Source organism: Talpa occidentalis, unplaced genomic scaffold (genome assembly GCF_014898055.3).
Source record: "Talpa occidentalis isolate TD23 unplaced genomic scaffold, MPIMG_talOcc4v2.1 talOcc4.12, whole genome shotgun sequence".
NCBI classification, from domain to species: domain Eukaryota; kingdom Metazoa; phylum Chordata; class Mammalia; order Eulipotyphla; family Talpidae; genus Talpa; species Talpa occidentalis.
Window position 1 is genome coordinate 82,461,194 of NW_023601212.1, and position 20,625 is coordinate 82,481,818.

Consider the following 20,625-nt stretch of genomic DNA (forward strand, 5'->3'; position numbering starts at 1 on the left):
CTTACGGTCGTGGGCTCCATCATTAATCACACAAATCCCATTTTCTACTCCAGCCTTATGTATTATTTACAGTGAGCTATGTTCCACTTCATGACTTCAATACAGCTTTTCATGATTTTTCTGCCAAGGTTAATACACTATCTGTAAAACGTACTTGTCAGAGGCTGATACTTAATGAGAGAAAAATCCAGAGGGATCGAATAGGATTTCAGCAGTGTTTGCGCTCGGTCTGTGCTAATACTCCAGAGGGGTTTTCTCTCCTCCAAAGATGGTTTCATTGTGAAATGGAGATTGAGGGAGTCCTGGCATGGAAGAAAGGTAGCCACAGTTATCTGACACATTGGGTGGAAACTACATGTGAAGAAGGGAACTTGGAGATTCACAAAGAATTTGTGACATGTTGACTTTGCTTGAGTTCTGACTGGGAAGGCAGCAATGATAAATATAATACTCCAGGGGAATGTGTGGCAGCAAACACAGGTGCTGTCAATGGTGCGCATCTTCCCAAAAAGCTGCCACTTTCAGAAAAGTTTTCAGTTTTCAGAATCAGCCTTAGCAATGATTCTCAAAAGATACCACCATCCTAGTGTTTTGACTCTTAGCCCAAAAGGCATGCAGTCTGCCAAATGGATAGAATCAAGATGTCTTCCTTCCTTCTGGAACATTTTGCTCTGAGCAGAGGAAGATGGCTGTTGATGCATATATCATTAGCTGAATCTGGAGACTAAGCTGTTCTCGCTCTATTCTTGGGCAGGTGTTTGGCAAATCTTGAACTTTCATATCTGCACCTGTCTCTCTGGAGCTTCCAGAGCTCAAAAACCAAGTTCAGTTTAGTTACAAGAATGAGGGATGCAAAACAAATGAACAAAAACTGATAAGTAGAAGGCTACCTAGGGAATCCTTGGGGGCTGCCTTAGAGACAGTTCTCATGCCTGGAAAAGGATTCATTCATTTCTAAATGACTTGGGACTGCGACTCAAGAGAAGAATCAAGAACAATTAAGATTGGATTTCTGCCACTCTGAGATCTCAAAAATAATCCCCTTGGATCGTGGTGTTTTTCTTGTAACTTTTTAAGTGTGATTATTAAAAAGGAAATTGGAGTTTCCTTCGTAAGAAGGAATAAGGTTACTCACTCTTGGGGTACCCCTGGGGCCAGAGTTTCTCTCCCCCCCCAGAAAGACCAGGTCTTCAGTGACTATCTCAGCTGAATTCTATGCCCCCAAATGAGCAATTGATTCCTTTCCTCCTTGCAGAATCAAGCCTATTCTGTCTCTGAGTTGGGGTAATTTCAGATAAATATTTTGTAAATGACTGTTTTTTTTTTTTTTCATAGTGGGCCTCATTAAGGAATTCCATCCATTTTGGAACTTTAATTGAATTATTTTGGAAAAGAAAGTCAGCACTTCCCATCCAGTCAGTAGTGAGGAGTGGCCCAGCCCACTGAAGTCTAGAGGCTGGATGAGCACTTAACTGATTCCACATTTGAAAAGGAAAATGTGCTAAAATTGTCATAAATAAAACTAACCAAGAAAGAAATGCAACTTTTAAGGACAATGTGCCAGAATGGCTGGATTTTTAAGAAAACATGTTTATGGGATGTGATCTGTTTTTTTGAGAAGTTGGCTAATTCCACCCTGGTGATTTTTTTTTAAGCAGTCATTGACTCCCATCCCTGCCACACTATTGTCCTTAGAGAACTTCCCACTGTTAGATACAGTTAGATACAGTTTTAGTGGGAGGCTGGTGTGCTGAGGATTTCACACTTCTATCTTTAAACTCAAAGACCAGATAAATATTTCAGTTATCTTCATTGTCCTGTTTTTAACTTTAGCATCTATTTTTGTACTATGATCAAGATATCTGGTTGCTTTTTTTAAAAAGATATAATTCACATATCATAAAATTCATCCTTTTACAGGATGCTTTTTAGTAGATTCACAAGTCTCAGTTGTTTGCTTCTTAATAGTCAGGGAAGAATCAGAGGCCAAGATCCTAAATTAAGACTCTGCTTGGCCTGCAGCTACATCTGGAAGAAGGACAACGTGGCCCTCACCCCATCTAGCAGTTCCAGAATTGTGGTGGAGAAAGATGGGTCCCTCCTCATTAGCCAGACGTGGTCAGGTGACATCGGAGACTACACCTGTGAAATTATCTCCCAGGGTGGGAACGACTCCAGAACAGCCCGACTGGAAGTGATGTGAGTATGGCAGTGGCAGGGTGGTGATTATCTCCGGACTTTGCGCACCAGTGAGAGTCAGCCAGGCCTTTTGCAAGTAGCTGTCACTTAACATGGGTGTCATCCACGTTGGGTCCCTAGTCAACAGGCAGAGGTCTCTGCCTTATGTACACATAACAGGGATTTGTAACCTCAGAATTGTAACCTCTAAAGTGGTTTAGATGATTTGAAAATGAGTTTTCCTCCTTGTTGATCCCTGTTATCATATCCTCTCCGCCCCTCTCCACACCATATTGTAACAGGCTCTATTCCCCACACCACAGGTAAGAAATAGAAAGTTACTTTTCCATTTAATGCCCAGCAGAACTTCTGCTTAGTCAGAAATGTCAGGGTCAGCCCACTGAGATGAGCCCTACCCATGAAAGTCAACCAGACTGCAAGTTGAAGTTAGTGCAACCGCCTCCCCGTGGTCAATAGGTACTGTCCATAAGTCTTGTGAAATCCTGAAAATAGCAGGCAGCTGCGCGTTACTCCACTCTGGACCTTGGTGGGCGCCCGGAGGCCCAGGCAGGAGATCATCGTTCTCTTCTGTCTTCCGCTCTTTTCCATGACTCCCTCTGTTCGTGGGCAGGTAGCTGAAAAGCTTGCTGACAAATTTTACTTTTTCGACATGTATTTATTTGCCTTTTAAAACTGGTGTGGTGCCCTCCCGGATAGTCCCTGGGCACATGCGGACAAAAGTAAAACCTGAAAAGCAAAGAGGAGGCCAGAGCCATCCGATGTCAGGGCAGTCGGCACCGGCGGTCCCTGGCTGACACAGGACATGCTGGGCCATTAGAAAAGGTAATTTGCAGAGATTTTTCTGCCTACCTGGACCCAGAAAGGATTATATAGACAACAATCATTCCCTAAAAATAGAACTGGAACACTTTGAATACAGGCCTATATCTCATTTGTCTTTGAATCTCTAGACTCTGGCCAAGGGGATTAAAAGTTAAAAAAAAAAGAAACACTTGCTAAGTATTAAACACGTGGCCTCCTGTATCTGTGGCATGTGTGTGCACGTGCACACACGAATGAATGAACAGATGAATTCCTTTCTGCTGGCCCCTCCTTGTGCTGTTTTGACTGGTTCATGATATGTAGCAGCTAGTCCAGAAAAGCCTGTCATGTCTCTTCAGTGCCTGGGACAGCCCCATGCTACTTCCTAGTTGTTCTGTCTCAAGGATGACCCCTTGTTTTCTGTAGAGGTTAGACACTTGTTGGGAGCAAAGGTCACCCTCCTTAGTCATGAAAAAGCAAGTGTCCCTTCTGCCACAGAAGATCAGGAGCTAGGGCTCCTGGTGCCGCCAGGCTGCTGCACAGACGTTTGTCCAGTTCCATAGGTGTGCTTGGAAGGACCAGAGCCTGCTACCCTGCCTTTAGCATTTGCCTGCTGACCTTGGTTTCTTTCTGCCATCCTGTGTCCCTAGTCCCCCTTCCATGAGACCTCAGCCCTCTGCTGCCTTCACAGCTTCACTTGTGTTTTAAACCCTTTTCACCAGAATTGTCCCTCCCATCCAGCCTTCAGGATCACTCCCTGCTCTTGGGGCACCAGGTCTCTGTCCTACAGTGCTTCCCCACACCTGCTGCCATCTTGTCCTAGTATTGCTCATACAGGTGGCAGTGCCTACTTCACTGTTCCTTCCCCTACTAAAGTAGAAGCACCTAGAGGGCACAACTTTGCTTTTTGAGTGCCTGACCGTGTTTGGTGTCCTGTAAGTGCTCAAAAATATACGTCGATTGTTTGAATGCAAAAATGAATGCATATGTGTCGCATACTACTGGTGATTCTCCTTCTGATTCAGGGCAGATTCAACTTCCCTCTGCTCACAGACACTGGACTTCCCCCCATGAGCACACAAATGGCTCAGATCACAATGTTGAGACCCTGAAACCCAGCACCCCAAGTTCTGGTGCTCTGCCCTTTCTCCTCCCTTCCATATCTCTTGTTGGAGATTTTTTTAATGTTAATAATATTGGATTATATGGCCAGTGAATTTACATAATCCATTGTGCTATTCACATTTTTAAACTACCTTTGAGAACGCTCAGATCATCCATCATTGGTACCAAATAAATGTTAGCATTTCATAAAGACTCTGTCAGCAGAAGCCAAATTGCATACTTCCAATATGGTGCATTCTTTTTGTTCTGCACAATTTTTATGTTCTGCTGATTTACATATCTTCCCTACTATTTGTTTATTTGATTCCTCTAAGTAAAATACATTTTTCAGCAAATGTTGCTGTATCCATAAAATAATAGGCTTTCTGTAATAGTAAAACACCTCATCTCTAAATATAGAAATATTTGCAGATTTGTGATTCAAACCAATTTAGGTACAACTGGTTACAGAGCTGATTTGGAGACAGTTGTTCCTTGTGAATTGTTAGTGTAATAAACACTCCACTCTTCCAAATCTGAATGAATTGGGGATGTTGCAGGTTATAGTGTGGTGTGTCTTCAGCTCCAAATAGGTCTTAACTCTCTGACATCAGTAATGACAGTAGTAATGATAATAACAATAACTCAGGATTGCAGGGCATTTTGTGCCTCTCAGAGAACTTTCATATCTAGCTCAGTAACATTTCTGTGATTTACTCAGATAACAAAAAAGAAAAAATCTCATATTGCAGAAGTGACTGAGAGGTACTTATGGCTGAACAGTGTCCTTCAAAAGAGCCTGAAAGCCCTTCCCCTGCCTCCCCACTTCAGTTAAAAGCTGCTTTATTAAATATAGAAATTAGGAGCATTAGAAGTGGGCTTTTCAAAAGCAGGTCCTTCATTGACTTGCTCTCAGAGTTGTTTGCTCCGTGCTGGGTACCTCTGTGCTCTTGGTGCAAGCCTGGTTGTAGGGAAGGCGTCCCTGCCGGCAGGAAAGGTGACACCTTCCCAGAGCGAGGCAGGCCTGAAGGACCCTCCAACCTCTTACCACTGTTATGACTTTGGACAGGTGACCTCTCTTCTGGCCTCTGTTTTCTTACCTGTATACCAGGCATGTTCGCATGTACTTTGGGAGGCATTTGGGAGGTTTGAATAACATAGTGTTTGTGAATGTGGGCCTGGGACCTATCTTAGGGTGGATATTTATTTTATTTTATTTTTTTAAACAAATCAGCCTCTTTTTTAAAAAAAAAAGATTTATTTATTTATTTATACAAGCACTGGGTACAGTCAGAAGCGCGGGAGGGTGAGAGAATTCACCAGAGCCAGAGCGGGGAGCAGAGCAGGCAAAAGGACTGAAGTACACTGCTGAGGGGAGCAGCGGGTGGCAGGAGAGGTCTGCACACCATGTGGGACCCTCCTCCGGTGCCCGGGGAGCAGCAGGGGATTGAACTGGCGCCACAGAGGCTGCGGGCAGCTTCGCAACCCATCTCAACTGCTGCACCACCGGGGAGGCCCTAGGGTGGATATTTAATCAGCCACAGCTCTTATTATTCCTTATCTTCTGTTAAAAAAAAAATATGGCCATCCTCCTTTTGACAACAGCGCACCAGCTGCTCCACAACAGCATCAGTAAGTTTCTCTTTTATCCTGTCTTGTATTTGACCATATTTATGACCCTCTGATACACTCAGTAAGCCTGTCCACTGCTGTGCCCTCAATGCCTAGAATAGACTAGGTTCCCTTAATATCTGTGTAAGCCTCACCCCACCTACCAGTCTGAAATGGGCTTGGATATTTTGTGCCACAAAGGAGGACTGATATATGAAGGGTCTGCTTTTCCCCCCTCCACAAGAGAAGAAGCCTCTACAATTCCAGGAATTCCAAATTAATTTCTGGAAATTAACAGCACATAGGTCATAGTTACACAGGTCACCGGTTGTGTTAATTGTCTTTCTTACTAGTTTTCTGATGCCTTGAGGGGAGGAGCTGCTTCTGGGATGACTCCACACCCCCAAGTATCTTCCTGTATTGAGCACACCAGAGGGACCAGGTTCCTTAGGCTTTGTGGATTGATTAATTGTTAATCATTTAAAGACCCAATTAGCATTGCATCTTCCCTTCTGAGATCAGAGACTAATTCTTTTGAGCCTGAAGTAGAAAGAAAACCTAATTTACAGAGCCATTTGAAGACCCAAACCCTGGGGCAGGGGGAGCAGTTTCTTTCAATAAAACTACTTCTGACAAAGCCATAATAAGGAGTGAACAATTTAATACCATTTCTCGAAAGTTATCAGGTCCGCCTCATCTTCTTCCTCAGACCGAAGTCAAAGAAGATGGGTTTGACCAAATCATCATTGTGCGTTAAAGGGGCAATGCTTTTTTATATAGAAAAATACTTATCTGATCCTCTTCTGCAGGAGCAATTCCCCCCTACAGCCACAATTTTACCAATTGCTTTCTCTTGAGTCTTTTTCCAAGCTGTTTTTCTCAAACACACCTTCCTTAATCTCTTCCTATACAGTCCTGTGTCTGTTGTTAATTTCTGATATTATTGTGGTGTAATTTGCCTGATGGTGATTTCTCCCCTCATTCTCTTTAAATTACAAAGTGACTCAGCACTCGGCTTTATTTCCATTGTTCTGCCACCCACTTCCCTTGGTCACCCTGTCTGCATATTACTGTCTGTGAGTCATTCTGCTGATCATTTATCTCCTTTCAAAGTTGGCAGAGAAGTGCCAAGACACAATCTATCCCCATTAGATAAGGTACTCTGAAATGGACTCAGAATATATTAAAGACTCATTTATCAGTTATTGATGGGTTAGTCAAATATTTCACAGAGCTTAATTTTCTAGATAACCAAAACTTGCCATTTGAAGAAATTGTTTATGTTTCCAGTGTAATTTAAAAAGTTCTTTTCTTTGTTGAACAGGGGATGTGAACACAAGAGAGAGGGGATTTTCATAGAGGGTAGTTCTAGGGCCTTGGGTGCTTGGAGGTCCTGAGGTTCTTGACTTCTAAGCAGGAATGAATTCATGAGGGAGTCAGTACAGGCAAGTTAGAAATGAAGCCCATTGTAGTGATAGTACACACCCGGGGCTGAGTGCAGGCAGATTCAGAGGAGAGTCGTGCCTTGGGTCTTAAAGCTGCTGATATAAAGACTTGCTTAGTTTGAGGGGCAGGGGCTCACAGATGGGATCCTGAATGGGTTTTGGCCATTTTTGATTAACAAAAGGGGCAGGAGTTTACAGATGGGAATAGTGATTTTTGGCCAGTTTTGTTTATCAAAGCACCATGCCCCATAGCCTCCTGTTAGTTAAAATAGGACAAGTTTTACAACTAGTGGCACCTGGTGTGAAGATAAACTAATAGGACTTGAGTTGCTTGTTCTGGAATCTGCATAGCTGGCTTTGAGAAATATCCCAGTAGGGGGGGGGGGCGTAGGGACCTGTGGCCTTTGTGCTAAATTCCTGTTCCACCTCAGTAGAAGCTGGAACTAGGAAAGGATCTAAACTAACCTCCAACTCTGAGCCCATGGTACATGTAAACATCAACGTGTAAAACATTTTGCACTGAGCCATCATCCTGGTGTGACTATGAGTCAATGAAGCCGACTTTGTTGGACAATAGTGGACCGCATGAGGGCTCATTGTTTCTAGATGCTGCAGACAGTGATGCTCTCTTCAATGCTAGCCTTGTAGGTCTCAATTCATCCACACATATCGAAGCTACTTTGTTTTTTGAGTTCTAAGTCTTTTTTTTTTTTCAATCTTTTTAAAAAATCTTTTTCATCCCTCCATCTCAGGCTCTTGGCTACCACTTTGCTATTCATTTTGCGCCCACTGCTAGCTGGCCCTGTGGCCTTCTCTTTGGTTGCTTTGATCTGCTAAGAGGAGGGAAGCGAGAAATCAGTCTCACTAGAATCACATCCTAAGTGAGAATCTGCAAGCTCCGAAGGACAGAGGGATTGTATGTGATCACATGCCCAGGCTTCATGAGTAGCATCTGGCTAGGGGAGGATGCTCATCTAGTGACTCTAGACAAGTACTGTGAATTGAACACAATTCTTAAAGCCCTACAGCCCAAGAAAAGAGCTGCTTACTCACCTGTAAGAGTGGTCATTTCCAAGTGTGCGCTCAGGCTAAGAGAAGCATGATTGGAAATCCATTGTGAGAGCCCCCTGTTTCCCAGCTGTGGGAAGGATATACTTTTAAAAGTTAGAATTAGATCCAGCATAACCTGCTCCAGGCCACTAGGAAAAGTGTGCAAAGTTGTGGTAGTTTCTCAGGAGTCACGGTTGATCATTCCTTTTGTCCAGTTACAACCTTGTCCTTTTACTGCCCATCTCCTGCCCAGTTCATACATCCTGAAGGACAAGAATGACCCTTTTGCCATTCTGTCCCAAGTTGGCTGAATGTCCCCCATCTTACTCCCCTTGTCTTCTCTCAGACCTCTGCTGTATGTCAGCCACGGCTGCCTGACCCCTTCAAATTCCAGCTCATCATTTTCCTTATAATGTGTCCTCCCTCCTATTATATTATGTCCATTCCCTTGGGACTCTTTCCAATGAGCTGCTCTTGGGGCCCCAGTTCCAGCTCTGAAAAGTCAGTGTCAGTCAGATATCCCAGGAATTTTGATGGTCTTACCCATGCCCTTAGCAGGCCATAACCCTACCCTTCCAGTGTAGCCCAAGTGGCAGTGAGCAGAATAGTTAGAACTCTTGAGAGGACCGGTGGCGGCTGAACTGAGGGCTGGTCCATCAATAGAGCAGAGGGTTTGGTGTTGAGGGCATCTTTGAGGTAAGATTTAGTAACTGACTGGAGGCATGTGGATGGGTAGATGGTGGAGGGAAGGGAGAGATTCCTGAATGTAACTACTGGCTACAGAGAAGGATGGGCCAATGAGTACCTAATTTGGAAGTAAAATGATTCCTGACTCATGGTCAAGCCCCAGAGATTAGTCCTCTGAAATGTTTCAGTGGAATTTCTTCCTCCCCATTGCAAGATACCAGGCTCTCTTCTATGTCACACAGGTCTTTCAAGGTTCTCACAGGGGCTGCGTCTGTCTCCTCCCAACTTAGAGGTCAGACTGCGATGGCTAGAAGGGAGCCTCCTTAAGCACTTTCACAGGTAGAAAGTGGTCTGGAACAAAAACTAGCCCCATCAGTCTTCTAAGTTAACATTCCTCATGTCAGAGAATTCCTAGGAAAAAGCTTTACAGTGTGATTCTGCCAACTATCTGGAGTGGCACCGACCCCACAGGTAGAGGACACTGTCCCTAACCAAACCGTCCCTTCTTCAAAACCAGCCACAAGCTCCAGACTTCCCAGGCCACCCATACTTCTGATGCCTCACTAAAATTTGGGGCTCCCCACTTTCCTGATAGGTTTAGTAGTTCCTGATAGTTCAGTAGTATGACGCACAGAGTCCAGTTAAGTGCTACACTTACAGTTTCAGTTTTACTGTAAAGGACTAAAATCAGGACCAGACAAATGAAGAGATGTCTGGGTGCATCCCAGACAGGAAACACCCCTGTCTTCAGGATGTTGTTCTGGCAGAGAGATGTGTGATTACCAACCAGGAGGCTCACTTGAGTTTGGTGTCCATCGTTCTTACTGGGGTGTCAATAGTAGACTCATTGAATCACTGGCCATGTGACTGAACTCAGGCTCTAGCCCCCTCCCCTCTACCCCCATGACTGGCTTTTCTAGCCCCCTCACCCCAGAACTATTTTGGACCCCACCACAAGTGACCTTGTTATTGTAAACTCAGGTGGGGTCCAAGGGCTCCACTGTAAATAGCACACAGTCCTGTCACTTAGGAAATTCCAAAGGTCTAGAAGCCCCATGCAGTAACCCAGGACAAAGACCAGATAAGCTCTGTGTTATACCACAGTCTTACTTGGACATATTTATACAAGTTTATTCTTAGTTTGTTCTCATGTGAGAGTACTTCAACACTTCTGGTTTGGTTTCAGACAAAACCAATTGAGGTTGGAAAAAAAAGAAAATGAGAGAAGTAGAACAGATATTTTTATCCTGTTATTTCCTTCATTTTGGTCTTCACTAGAAATCTTAAGGAGATTCAGTTATTGGAGAAATCAAGTAGAAATAACTGCTCCTTTTCTGATTTAAAACTTAATTCACAATTAAAGAGAAAGCAAGGCAACATTTCAGACTCAGGTTTATTCTTTATTGTACTCATTTAAAGTCATAGTCTATGTTAGAAATATTAGTTTGTTTATAAATGGTGTGCCTGGGTTAGAGAGAGCTATGTTTCTTAGGTAGCTGCAAACCTATAACAATTTAATAAATTCCAAAGTATAATGAGTACATTTTTTAAATTAAAAATATCAAGTATAATTATGGCTTTTATTCTGTCCTATGTGGGTCAGTAGTAATTGATGTCCAAGAGAGACCAGGAACTAGTTAGTGGGTAAAAAGGGTAGTAGTCAGCACCCCCTCACCCCAGCACTGCCAGGAGCGCTAATAAAAGGATAGTCATCCCTAATGGCCACAAAACAGGGTCCTGCTCCCTGAATCATGAGCTGGAAAGGTTAAATACAGGACTTGGGCAGCTTATGAGTTTAAGGTTGTAGACCTGGTGTGGTAGTGGAAACTACAGTTGCATTTTGAAGCTTTACCATAGTAAGTCCCAGTAAAGGCCTTTCCATTAGTAACTTCTTTTCAGAATTTATTTACTTTAATTGCTTTTCCATTTTATAGCCTTGCCGATATGTTATTTACTATTTCCACAGGGTTTTAGTGTTTTCACCACATTTCCCTTTCAGTGCTGTTCCTAAATTTCCATTATCTAACAGAGGACAAAATGACAATGTAACCTCATGCTGTCAATAAATGAGGTAACTAAGTTGTCTACAAATATATATGGGCATTTGGGCTGGTAACTCCAAATGCTAGCATTGGAAATATTGAATCATATTTCCCAGGCCTTTCCTATTTATGTGGCTTACTGCATTTGCTACATTTTTGTTAAACGCTTCTAGTTGTAAAAACAAATTGTTGACCACATTTTCTCAATTGAATAATATACTGTGTAAAAAGTGGCAATCCCCACTGGATTCTGATTACAATGTCATTAGTTGTGTCAGTACCTTCAGGAGGGGTTAAGTCATGGTTTAGAAAACAAAATAACATTGTGAATGGTGGAGGACTTCCTGGGGGAGATAGTATTTGTGTTTGGGGCATATTTTATGTTCTCCACTTTATAAACATTACACTTCAGGTCTGTGCAATGTAAGAACCCAGGCTAACCATCAATTCTGATGTGCATTTTTTCTTCTTTCATTTTTTTATTTTTTTTATCCAAGTGAACTACCTCACTCGCCTCAGAACCTCCTGGCCAGCCTGAATTCCTCCCACAGCCACACTGTGGTGCTCTCTTGGGTTCGACCCTTTGATGGAAACAGCCCTGTTCTTTATTACATTGTGGAGCTGTCTGAAAACAGTAAGTAGCAAAGAAAATTGTCGCCATGGACAATAATCAGATCTCTTTCTAGACTCTTAATGTCTATAACCTTTACTTCTGGCTCAGACCCAAAACAACCAGTAAAATGTTATGATGCTTTATGGGGTTTCAAATGATAAGCACAGCTCACTGTAGAAAGGATAAAAGGAGATGTGGCAGCCTGGAGGAGAAAGAAGGAATGAACAATTGGGGGGCGGTGGAGGCTGCTGTGGGAGCTGCTGTGGGAGCCTGGTTGTGGGGTTGAAGTCCCCAGGTGGCTGCACAGACAGGGCTGCCTGAGGCAAAGATCCTTGGTCCAGTATCATCCTTTGAAATTGGCTATAATCCCCCACTTGGGGCTGATTGAAGAGTCAACAAAAGCAACAATGCTCATGGTTAACATTTTTTTAGATGTTTCCTTTGGCTTCAACACATGTGCCCTTTCTTCCCCTTCCTCGACCCCTCAGCAGCAGCCAGCACATCACTCCAGCCCTCCTTTAGCAGATGTTTTCTTTCTTGGATTTCCTCCAACCTCACTGGCCAGTCCTCCATCCTCTCCTCTGCTGGACGCAGGACACGCCCTTCTATGTCCACTGGCTCACACCTCTCTACTCTCCCAGAATCTCTTCCTGGGAAATCTCCCTGTGGTTGTAAGTGGCTTGTTTTCTTTAAAAGCATATCTTGCTCTGTAAGTCTTTACCCAGACCTCCAGGGTCATACATTGAACCGAGTTACTGCACCCCTCTACTGGGTTGTCTTAAGAATTCTCAAACTTAACTTCATCAAAATCTGTTTTTGGACTATTTTCTTGGCCCTAATGCTACTCTTGCTCATTACCATGGCCATTTGAATCTTATGTTGGCACCCCTATGGCTTCTGTGTTGCTCAAGTCAGAAGCCCAGGAGCAGAACCTGGCTCCTTCTTCCCTCTCCCATGTCCCACCTCCCCTCAACTCATCAGCAATCATACCAAATGGAGTTCCAGGACATTGCTGGAATCTGCTCACTGGCCCAAGCCACCATAATCTCTTGCCAGGACAATGGCAGTAGCCCCTAGCCGGCCCCCCAGCCTTTGCACGTCTCATTCCAAAATGTTCTTTACACAAGCAGAGTGTTGCTCTTCGTATGATTGCACCTATTTCCCTTGTGAGGTTCCTACTTGATCTAGAACAAAACACTGCCTCCTCTGTCCCATGCAGCCTACTTCTGCCAATCCCAGGTCACTCTGCTCCTGATAACCAGCTTGTGCCAAACATTCTGGGTTCCTGGCAGCTCACTGGGTGAGCCTGTTTCTCATTTCAGTGATATTCCCTCTGCTCACAGGGCTAGGTCATCCACCATGACCACCCCATGCCTCCTCCCACAAGCTGGCCAGAACACCCACTCAGCCAAATCTGGTAGCACCAAAGGCTGTTGGACATCCATGTCCTAGGTTTCTAAATGGACCCCCAATGCTTCAGTTTAGAGTACTCTTTCAGAATGAGCCCCTTGTCCAGGCCCTTGTTCCCCTTCCTGTGGACAGCACTGACATTTACTCTGGTCGCCTCTCTGAGGGCAGGTATGTGCGTGGAAACCAGTCTGCGTGCTGACATTCAACTTAGCTTTAGCTCAGTAGCTCTGATCAATGAAAGGAGTCATTGGCATTCTTTATTTCAATCAGCTTCCTGAGAAGATAAGGCATCACATGCCATGTGGTCTGTAAGTAAAGCAGAGGTTGATGATGATACATACAGAGAGACTGTGACAGCAGGAAAGCTCTTGCCATCAGAATTCTGACAAAGACAGCCTCACGGTGGCCAGCTCCTTGCAATGGCCAGTGTGTTCATCCTAATATCGCACTGCCTGTAACTAGGCAGTCTCTCTGACATGAATGGAAATGAATCCCTCGTGATGGATTCAAATTCCAGTCTTAGTCTTCTGAAGGGGAAGTGTTCTACCCTCCCCAGTTTACGTAAAATAAGGCAGTGTTTCAAACTCTACCAATTATTTTCTCAGTAAGTTGTACAACTGATTGGTTCTTTCCGTCAAACATCTTGCCAAAATAAGACACAGATTTTATGGTAATATTTCCTTCCATCCACCCAACACTAAATCTTGACTGGACCTCTGGTCCACACCAGGCATGTTGCTGAGTGCAAAGACGCAGAGATAAGATGATCAGTCTTCACTCTACACCCTGGAGATGGTCAGACAGGTCACTTTCTGCCACATAATAAGCTTCTGTTGAGGTGCAAACCCACTGTGTGGAGTGGTGAGTGAGGGGCCAATGTGAGATTAAGCAGAGCAAGCCTAGGGCCTGTTTAGAAACAAGCAGCTTCTAATGTGACTCCAACTGGGGAGACTGAGCCAGATATTGCTGAGGGTTGTGTGGTGGTGTCTGCCTGAGAAAATTCTCCCTCGTCCTAATGACCTAGCAAAAATACTGCTTTTCCTTCATATCTTTCCTTGACCTGTGTCCCATCATTCCCTCCGCGAAGTTCCCATGTTATTATTTATATTGACTTTGAGTATTTAGTACATTGAACAATACTCACTGGTTAATACGCCATCTTCTAGCAGAACCATGAACCCCTTGTGTGAGCATGGTTCACATTGTCAACTCGCTGTACCTGTGATGCTAACAGCATGCCTGACACATACTGGACAATGCTGTAGTTGCTCAGGTGTTTCATTGCACTAAGAAGGTGACTAAGTACATCGTTAGTCCCTCATTAACCTCTGGCTCTCCTGCTGGAATTGTCGACTTGGCAAAGATTCCCAGATGTTTTCTCTTTAGAATCTCTAATGTAGAGGAATCTAGAGTATGCCACACCATTTATTATTATTATTATTAATGAACAAAGTACTATTATTATACCAAGCATTTGGAGTGGATAAGATGGCTATCTCCAAGCTGGTCCTGATTTCAACTATACAAAATAAGTCTGTGGCTTTTCCCAAAATAATCCACACTGCTATCAGTCAATTAGTTCCATGTCTTCTGCCACAGCAAATAGAAAAACCAAATGATCTGGTTTTAATTTTTATTAGGGACTAGCACCCTTAAGAAGCAATTGAGCATGCTGGCTAATTATGGTCAGAAAGAACAGCTTAGTGGCAAGTACACTAAAATGAAAATTACATTTGGTCTATACTCAGCTGTGCAAAGTGGACAGTTCTAAATATCTCCATCCAATAGGTTCATTCATCCAGCTACTTGGAATATCCTGCAGCCAGCTCCTCCTGGCAGGCTGATTAGGATGCCATTCTCCTGGAAACCGTGCATCCTACAGGGGCCAAACTGACATCAGTTAGTGGCAGAGGCAGGCGCTTTGTAACACCTGCCCTCACGACATGCCAGCCTTTACAATAAAGCCACTTCAGAGTTTTTATGGAACAGAACTCTGGAGCTTGAACTGAGCCTTTGTTCATGCACTTGACTGGAGTCAAAACCCTTTATGGAAAAATACGCCTGTCCCTCCACAGGGATCCTGTAGTTTGTCTCTCTGTGAAGTTCGGTAGTTCTCTCTGCCCCAGCGCCTCTTTGGTAACCCCGGGCCTCAGAGAGGGCCGCAGAGACACGGTTCAAGGTACAAGTCTACTGGGCTGAGGAGCACAGAGTGTGGCAGCAAAGGAGACCTGGGGGATTCCTCTGTTAGAGAGTACAGGAATTCTTGATGACTTGGCAGAGAGGAACCTAGAATTAGGCTGAAAAAATCCTGTTGAAGAGTGAAAGCATTTGGCACCCTCCTTAAAATGTATATTGAGTTTGGTCAAGAATACTTTTTTCTTTGATATTGTGATCACATGCAGAGAGACTGCCAGAAAAATTGGTGAAAGACTTTGAAGTGAACCAAAAAACTGGGTGTCTCATCTAGCACATTCTTTAGGGGTTGGCTGATACCATAGGAGTCTGCACTTACTGTTTTTGAGCTATGGTACAATTCTGTAGCTTGTAGAAAACTTAACAGTAATAGGAATAATGCCTGTTCACAAAAGTGCAAATGCATTGTGTCCTGTTTACAAAGTGGTTATTACAGCAGTTGGTTCTTGCTCTGTAGATAATGACCAGTTAGCATCTATTTTTAAATTCATTTTAGCATTCCTGATTATTAATACATGTGTGTTATTCAAATTCTCTTTTGATACAGTTATAACATCTTACTGGTTCTTTCATTAATTAATGAGTTAACTAAAGTCTTTGACAAATGTTAATTTTTTACTTAGATGAGAACCACATTTTATCTCTTAAAAAATTTATACTTTAATAGAGTGGATTGGCATCATGTATGCAGATTCCTCATCGGAGGCAACACTTGTCAATCCTTATATCTCAATCTCATTCTCAAACTGAGTCCTTGCCTGTTTTCCATAAGTTGCATTAAAATATCTCACTGCTAAGATAGAATTATGGCAATCTCATACCACTTAGAAAAATTACATCCTTTCCCTTGGATTTTAATTTTTTTAAGTCTTAGCATATGTCTCCTAGTAAGGACTTGCTGGTAACAAGCACACTTATAGGAAAAATTCAAAATATTTCATTCTTTTGCTTCTACTATTAGTTTTTAATGGCTATTGAGAGCTCATCGTTGTGGTTTTTTTATATGTTGTACCTTATTTAAATTTAATTAAAATATAAAATAACTTTATAGTTATAGTTTTTATTATTAAAGTTATTCATGTTCAGTAATAAAAATTTAGAAATTACTTAAAGCACAAAGAATAAAAACAATCATGCAATCCCCTGTGTGTTATAAGCTAACTCTCCACCCTGTCCTGGCTGCTCCCTCTCTCACTCCCCCAGGTCTTGGCTCCATGGCCAAATCCTTCTTGCCCTGTCTTCATGTTCCCCCCCTCTCCTGGATGCTTCTACCTCTAAGCACATGATCTCCTGCTCCTTAGCTCTCGTTCATTCCACCTACTCATCATTCTTACTTCTTATTCTTTTATTTCTTGGACTTTTTTCACGGACCCGTCTCAAAACTTCATTTCCAGCCCTATTCCTATAATGTTGGTATCACTCCATTCGCTGATGTCCTCACCTACCTGTTTTCCCTAGTGATGTCATGTGGTTCACCCCCATGGTTCACACTTTGCTCACCGCTACAACTCCCTTATGTGTGCTTCCAACCTAGAGCTCTCCCCTGGGTCTCAGATTCATGTAACCAAATGTCTTCTAGATATCTAGATGTCCCAGGGGTTCATCAAGCTCTTACTATCAAAATAGAACTCATCGTCTTATCCCCCCAAAGTTGTTCATTTTCCAAGTTAGAAACATAGAAGTCATTCTTGACTCCTTGCCTTTCCCTGCCCCCCACAAGTAAATCCATATATTCTTTTGGTTTTACTATTAAACCTTCATGTAATACATTGTTCCTCTCTATTCCTACAGCCACTGTGCCCGACTATCACCCCATTATACTAATCCATCTATTTGACCCGCTCAAATCCAAACTTCATCAAACCACCAATGAGAGCTTTCTAAAACACACAGCAAGCAAGTGAATTCTGAAAACTCTTTGGAGACTCTTCAGAGAAGGCATCACTGGGACTGGGCAATCATAATACCTCCATAATCACCTTTGGTAGCCTCAAGTTGCTTGTGCTTTAAACATAGCCTGGAGACTAGTCTTTAGTCCATCTGCTAACCAGACTGCTTGCCCAAATTCCTCCCTATATAGAAATTCTCATAACCTAAAGAATAGATTGCTGACTTAGTCATGTAGTGTCTTTTATCATCTGACCAACACCTGCTTCTCCAGATTTATCTCCAGCCATTCATGCTTTGTTTTTCATGCATCTTCAACAAGGCATCACTTCTAGTTCTCTGAAAACACCAGTCAGTACCACTGCACCTTTGCTCTGTGTGTCTGGGAATTCTCTCTCCTTTGCCACCTTCTGTCTTTGATCAGCACGTTGGTAGTCTCTCCTCTATGCACTGCCCTCCATTCCCTCCCCTGGGAGGCGCTGTCCTGTCTCTCCTCCCCTGGGAGGCACTGTTCCCAGCCTCCTCCTGTAGAGGGCACTTTCTCCAGGATCCTTCTGCTGAGCATGGAGCAGTGTACTCAGTTGCAGTGCTGAATTAACTACCCATCTGGGCAAACTAGGCCTAGGGCACAGCAAAGGTGGGATATCAACACTAATGAAAATATCCAGATAGAAACTCAATAATATTTTACTCCAAGTTTGTAAAGATATCCTCCTATGTTTTTATTTAGAAGATTTATGGTTCTGAGTTTTATGTTCAGATCTTACAGTGTTTTAGTTTGCATTTCTTTGATTACTGGTACTGTTGAAGTCATTTTTCCAAGTTGGTTGGCTTTTTGTACTCCCTCAGCTGTGATTTGTCAATTTCCTTTCCCCTATTTTTCTATTGAGGCCTTAGGGTTTCTTCTGTTACTTGTAACAAGTTGTTTTTCAATTTGCTTTTTACTCTTAATTTTTGCGTATTACTTTCTGACATTTGGAAGTGTTTGATTTTTATATAGTTAAATCTATTGATATTTTCCTTTATGAGTTCTTTCATTACTTTTGTTTGAATATTTTAATATTATCAAGCATAAAATACATATTATTAAAAGTTTTCCTCTTGTTTTTAAAGCTTATTTTAATGCATTTAGCTCTAATTCATCTGCAATTTAGATGTGTTGAGTCTTCTGACATGACATTTTATTGTTTCCAAATGACACCCATTTTCCCAGTATGATTTATTAAATAATACATTTGTTTACTAATGTTTCCTTTTTTATATATTAATGGGACCTGTTTATATAAAAGTCTGTTTGGAGTTTATATGGTTTATTGATTGTCTGTTTTTCTACCATTTTTACAGTATTTCAATTGTTTTCATTCCAAAACGTGTCTAAAACAGATAAAGCGAGTCCTCATCTTTCCAGAATTTTGTTACTTCTTGTCACCTGTTTATTGTTTCAGGAAAAAAATGCATTATTTTGTCAAGTTTCAAGAGTAATCCCATTGACTTTTAAATAATATTAAATCATATTTAATAAATCATATTAAATAAGAACTGACTTCTTGGTAATTCTGCTTTTCTAGCCACAAAAATAATTTTTCTCCACTTATTTTTTTATATTTTAGAATTATGCTTTTTTATTAATGTTGTCCTGAGATGTTTCTTCATACTATATAAATAGAATTTTCTTTCTATTTCATCTTCCAACTAGTTATTGCTGGAATATAGGACAGCTATTGATGGCTAGATATTTATTTTCCATTCAGTCACTTATTCTCTTATTAGTCTAGTGATTTTTCAGTTGATCCTCTCAGTTTTCATGACAACCATATCTTTTCCAAGTAGTAAAAAATTTTTTATGTGTTTATATCTTACTATCTTTCATTGTTTATTCTCTGATCTCCATGGAATGTCTGCCAGAATTTTATTCTTATGTATGGTATTGACTTTTTTTTGTTTTTTATTGAGGTGTAATTTGCATATAATGAAATGCATAGATCTTAAATGAGGTTTGACAGATGTATACACCCATGTAGCCTACACCTCAAACAAGATACAAAACTCTTTCAGCATACTAGAAAGTTCCCTTGTGTCTCTTTCCAGTCAACAGTCCTCCTTCAAAGGAGGACTTCCTGCCTGTCTCCCTAGATTAATTTTTGCCTGTTCTTGAACTTCATATAAGTGAATATGATACTGATTTGAAAAGCAGTTTTTCAATATGTGATACATTCCTTCTATTGCTCTTCTTGGGATATAAAAATTATGTGTAGGGGGCCTCCCTGGTGGCACAAGGGTTAAGACGCAACCTATGAAGCAATCTGCAACCTCTGCAGTACTGCTTGGATCCCGGCCACCAGCGAGGGTCCCCACATAGCGCGCAGACCTCTCCTGCCACGCCCGCTACTCCCCTCAGCAGTGTACTTCGTCAGTGTGCCTGCTCTGCTGTCTCCTCTGGCTCTGGTGAATTCTCTCACCCTCCCACGCTTCTGACTATACCCAGTGCTTGTATAAATAAATAAATAAATCTTTTTTTAAAAAAAATTATGTGTAGGGACATGTCTTCCTTCTAAGTAAATTATTCTTAAAATAACTAAACATTCCATTTAGCAAGACCCTACAGTTTATGCAGTGGAGTTCAGCCTATGATCATCCTTCAGGTCTGGTGTGAAGACCTGGAGTCCTGCCTTCCGAAGGTTTCAGAACTGATACTCAGAGGAGCTTTCACCATCATATCAAGGTCCTGAGACTCCATCTTAAAATCAATGCACTTTTTCTTACTTAAAAAAGAAGCAACTGTCTTCTATAAGTGTCTTTTATCATGTCTTCATTTTTTCTAAGGATGTGCTAAAAGACACATTAAATTGAAAGAACATTTCTGTATCTCTGCATCACTCACTGTCTCTCAATATAGAGACAGCCTACTTACTGAAGGGGTCTCTGCTACCAAGAGATGCCTCTTCCTCTTGAGGAACTTAGCAACTTCTTTTTGAAACTTGGCCACTGAATGTATTGTTTTTTCACCAGTGTTGCCATAAAACCCAAACTTAAACTAAGTGCTTAACTGAAGTAAACTGAAGTACCTAAGTCATCCAGGTGCTTCGAGCATCTCTTTGTCTTCTTCTCCTTAGAGATTTTGAATTTATATTTTCATTTTCATTTTATCATACAATTTTATATATATATATATATATTTCTTCACTTTAGAAGGTCTCATAAGTCCTCTTTGGAAGTAGGAGATGGGTCTCTCTGTCTCTCTTGCTCTCTCGCGCGCTCTCTCTCTCTCTCTCACACACACACACACACACACACACATATCAGATCAGTCATAAACCCCAAAGACCACACAAAACTTTTTGAGCAAGAGTGAGTGGGGGAGCACCAGCTCACACTGGGAGAGTCCCCTGGCTGTGGTATGTAAGCAACTCTGAGGGTCACAGGCTGTGGAAAGTGTCGGGAGCAAGGGCCATGTGCAAGAAAGGTGGTGATCCTGAGTTGTTGATTGAATTTCCTAAAAAGAAAGACACCCAAGGTGACTGGGCACCCCAGACCCAGACCTGGGAGTGGGAGTCTACTGAGACCCCATGTTCTAGACAGATCA

General features: G+C 42.2%; 1 protein-coding gene across 3 annotated transcripts in view; it reads left to right on the forward strand.

Annotated features, from left to right (window-relative positions):
* Nucleotides 1–20,625, forward strand: part of SDK1 (sidekick cell adhesion molecule 1) — a 714,488-nt gene that overhangs the window by 518,511 nt on the left and 175,352 nt on the right. For all 3 annotated transcript variants that reach the window (XR_008551224.1, XM_054693671.1, XM_054693672.1), the window contains exons 13-14: nucleotides 2,023–2,199; nucleotides 11,437–11,573. Coding sequence is in view for 2 of the 3 variants with exons in the window: in XM_054693671.1 (XP_054549646.1) it covers nucleotides 2,023–2,199; nucleotides 11,437–11,573 (314 nt within the window). In the remaining variant the exon portion in view is untranslated. The remainder of the gene's footprint in view (nucleotides 1–2,022; nucleotides 2,200–11,436; nucleotides 11,574–20,625) is intronic.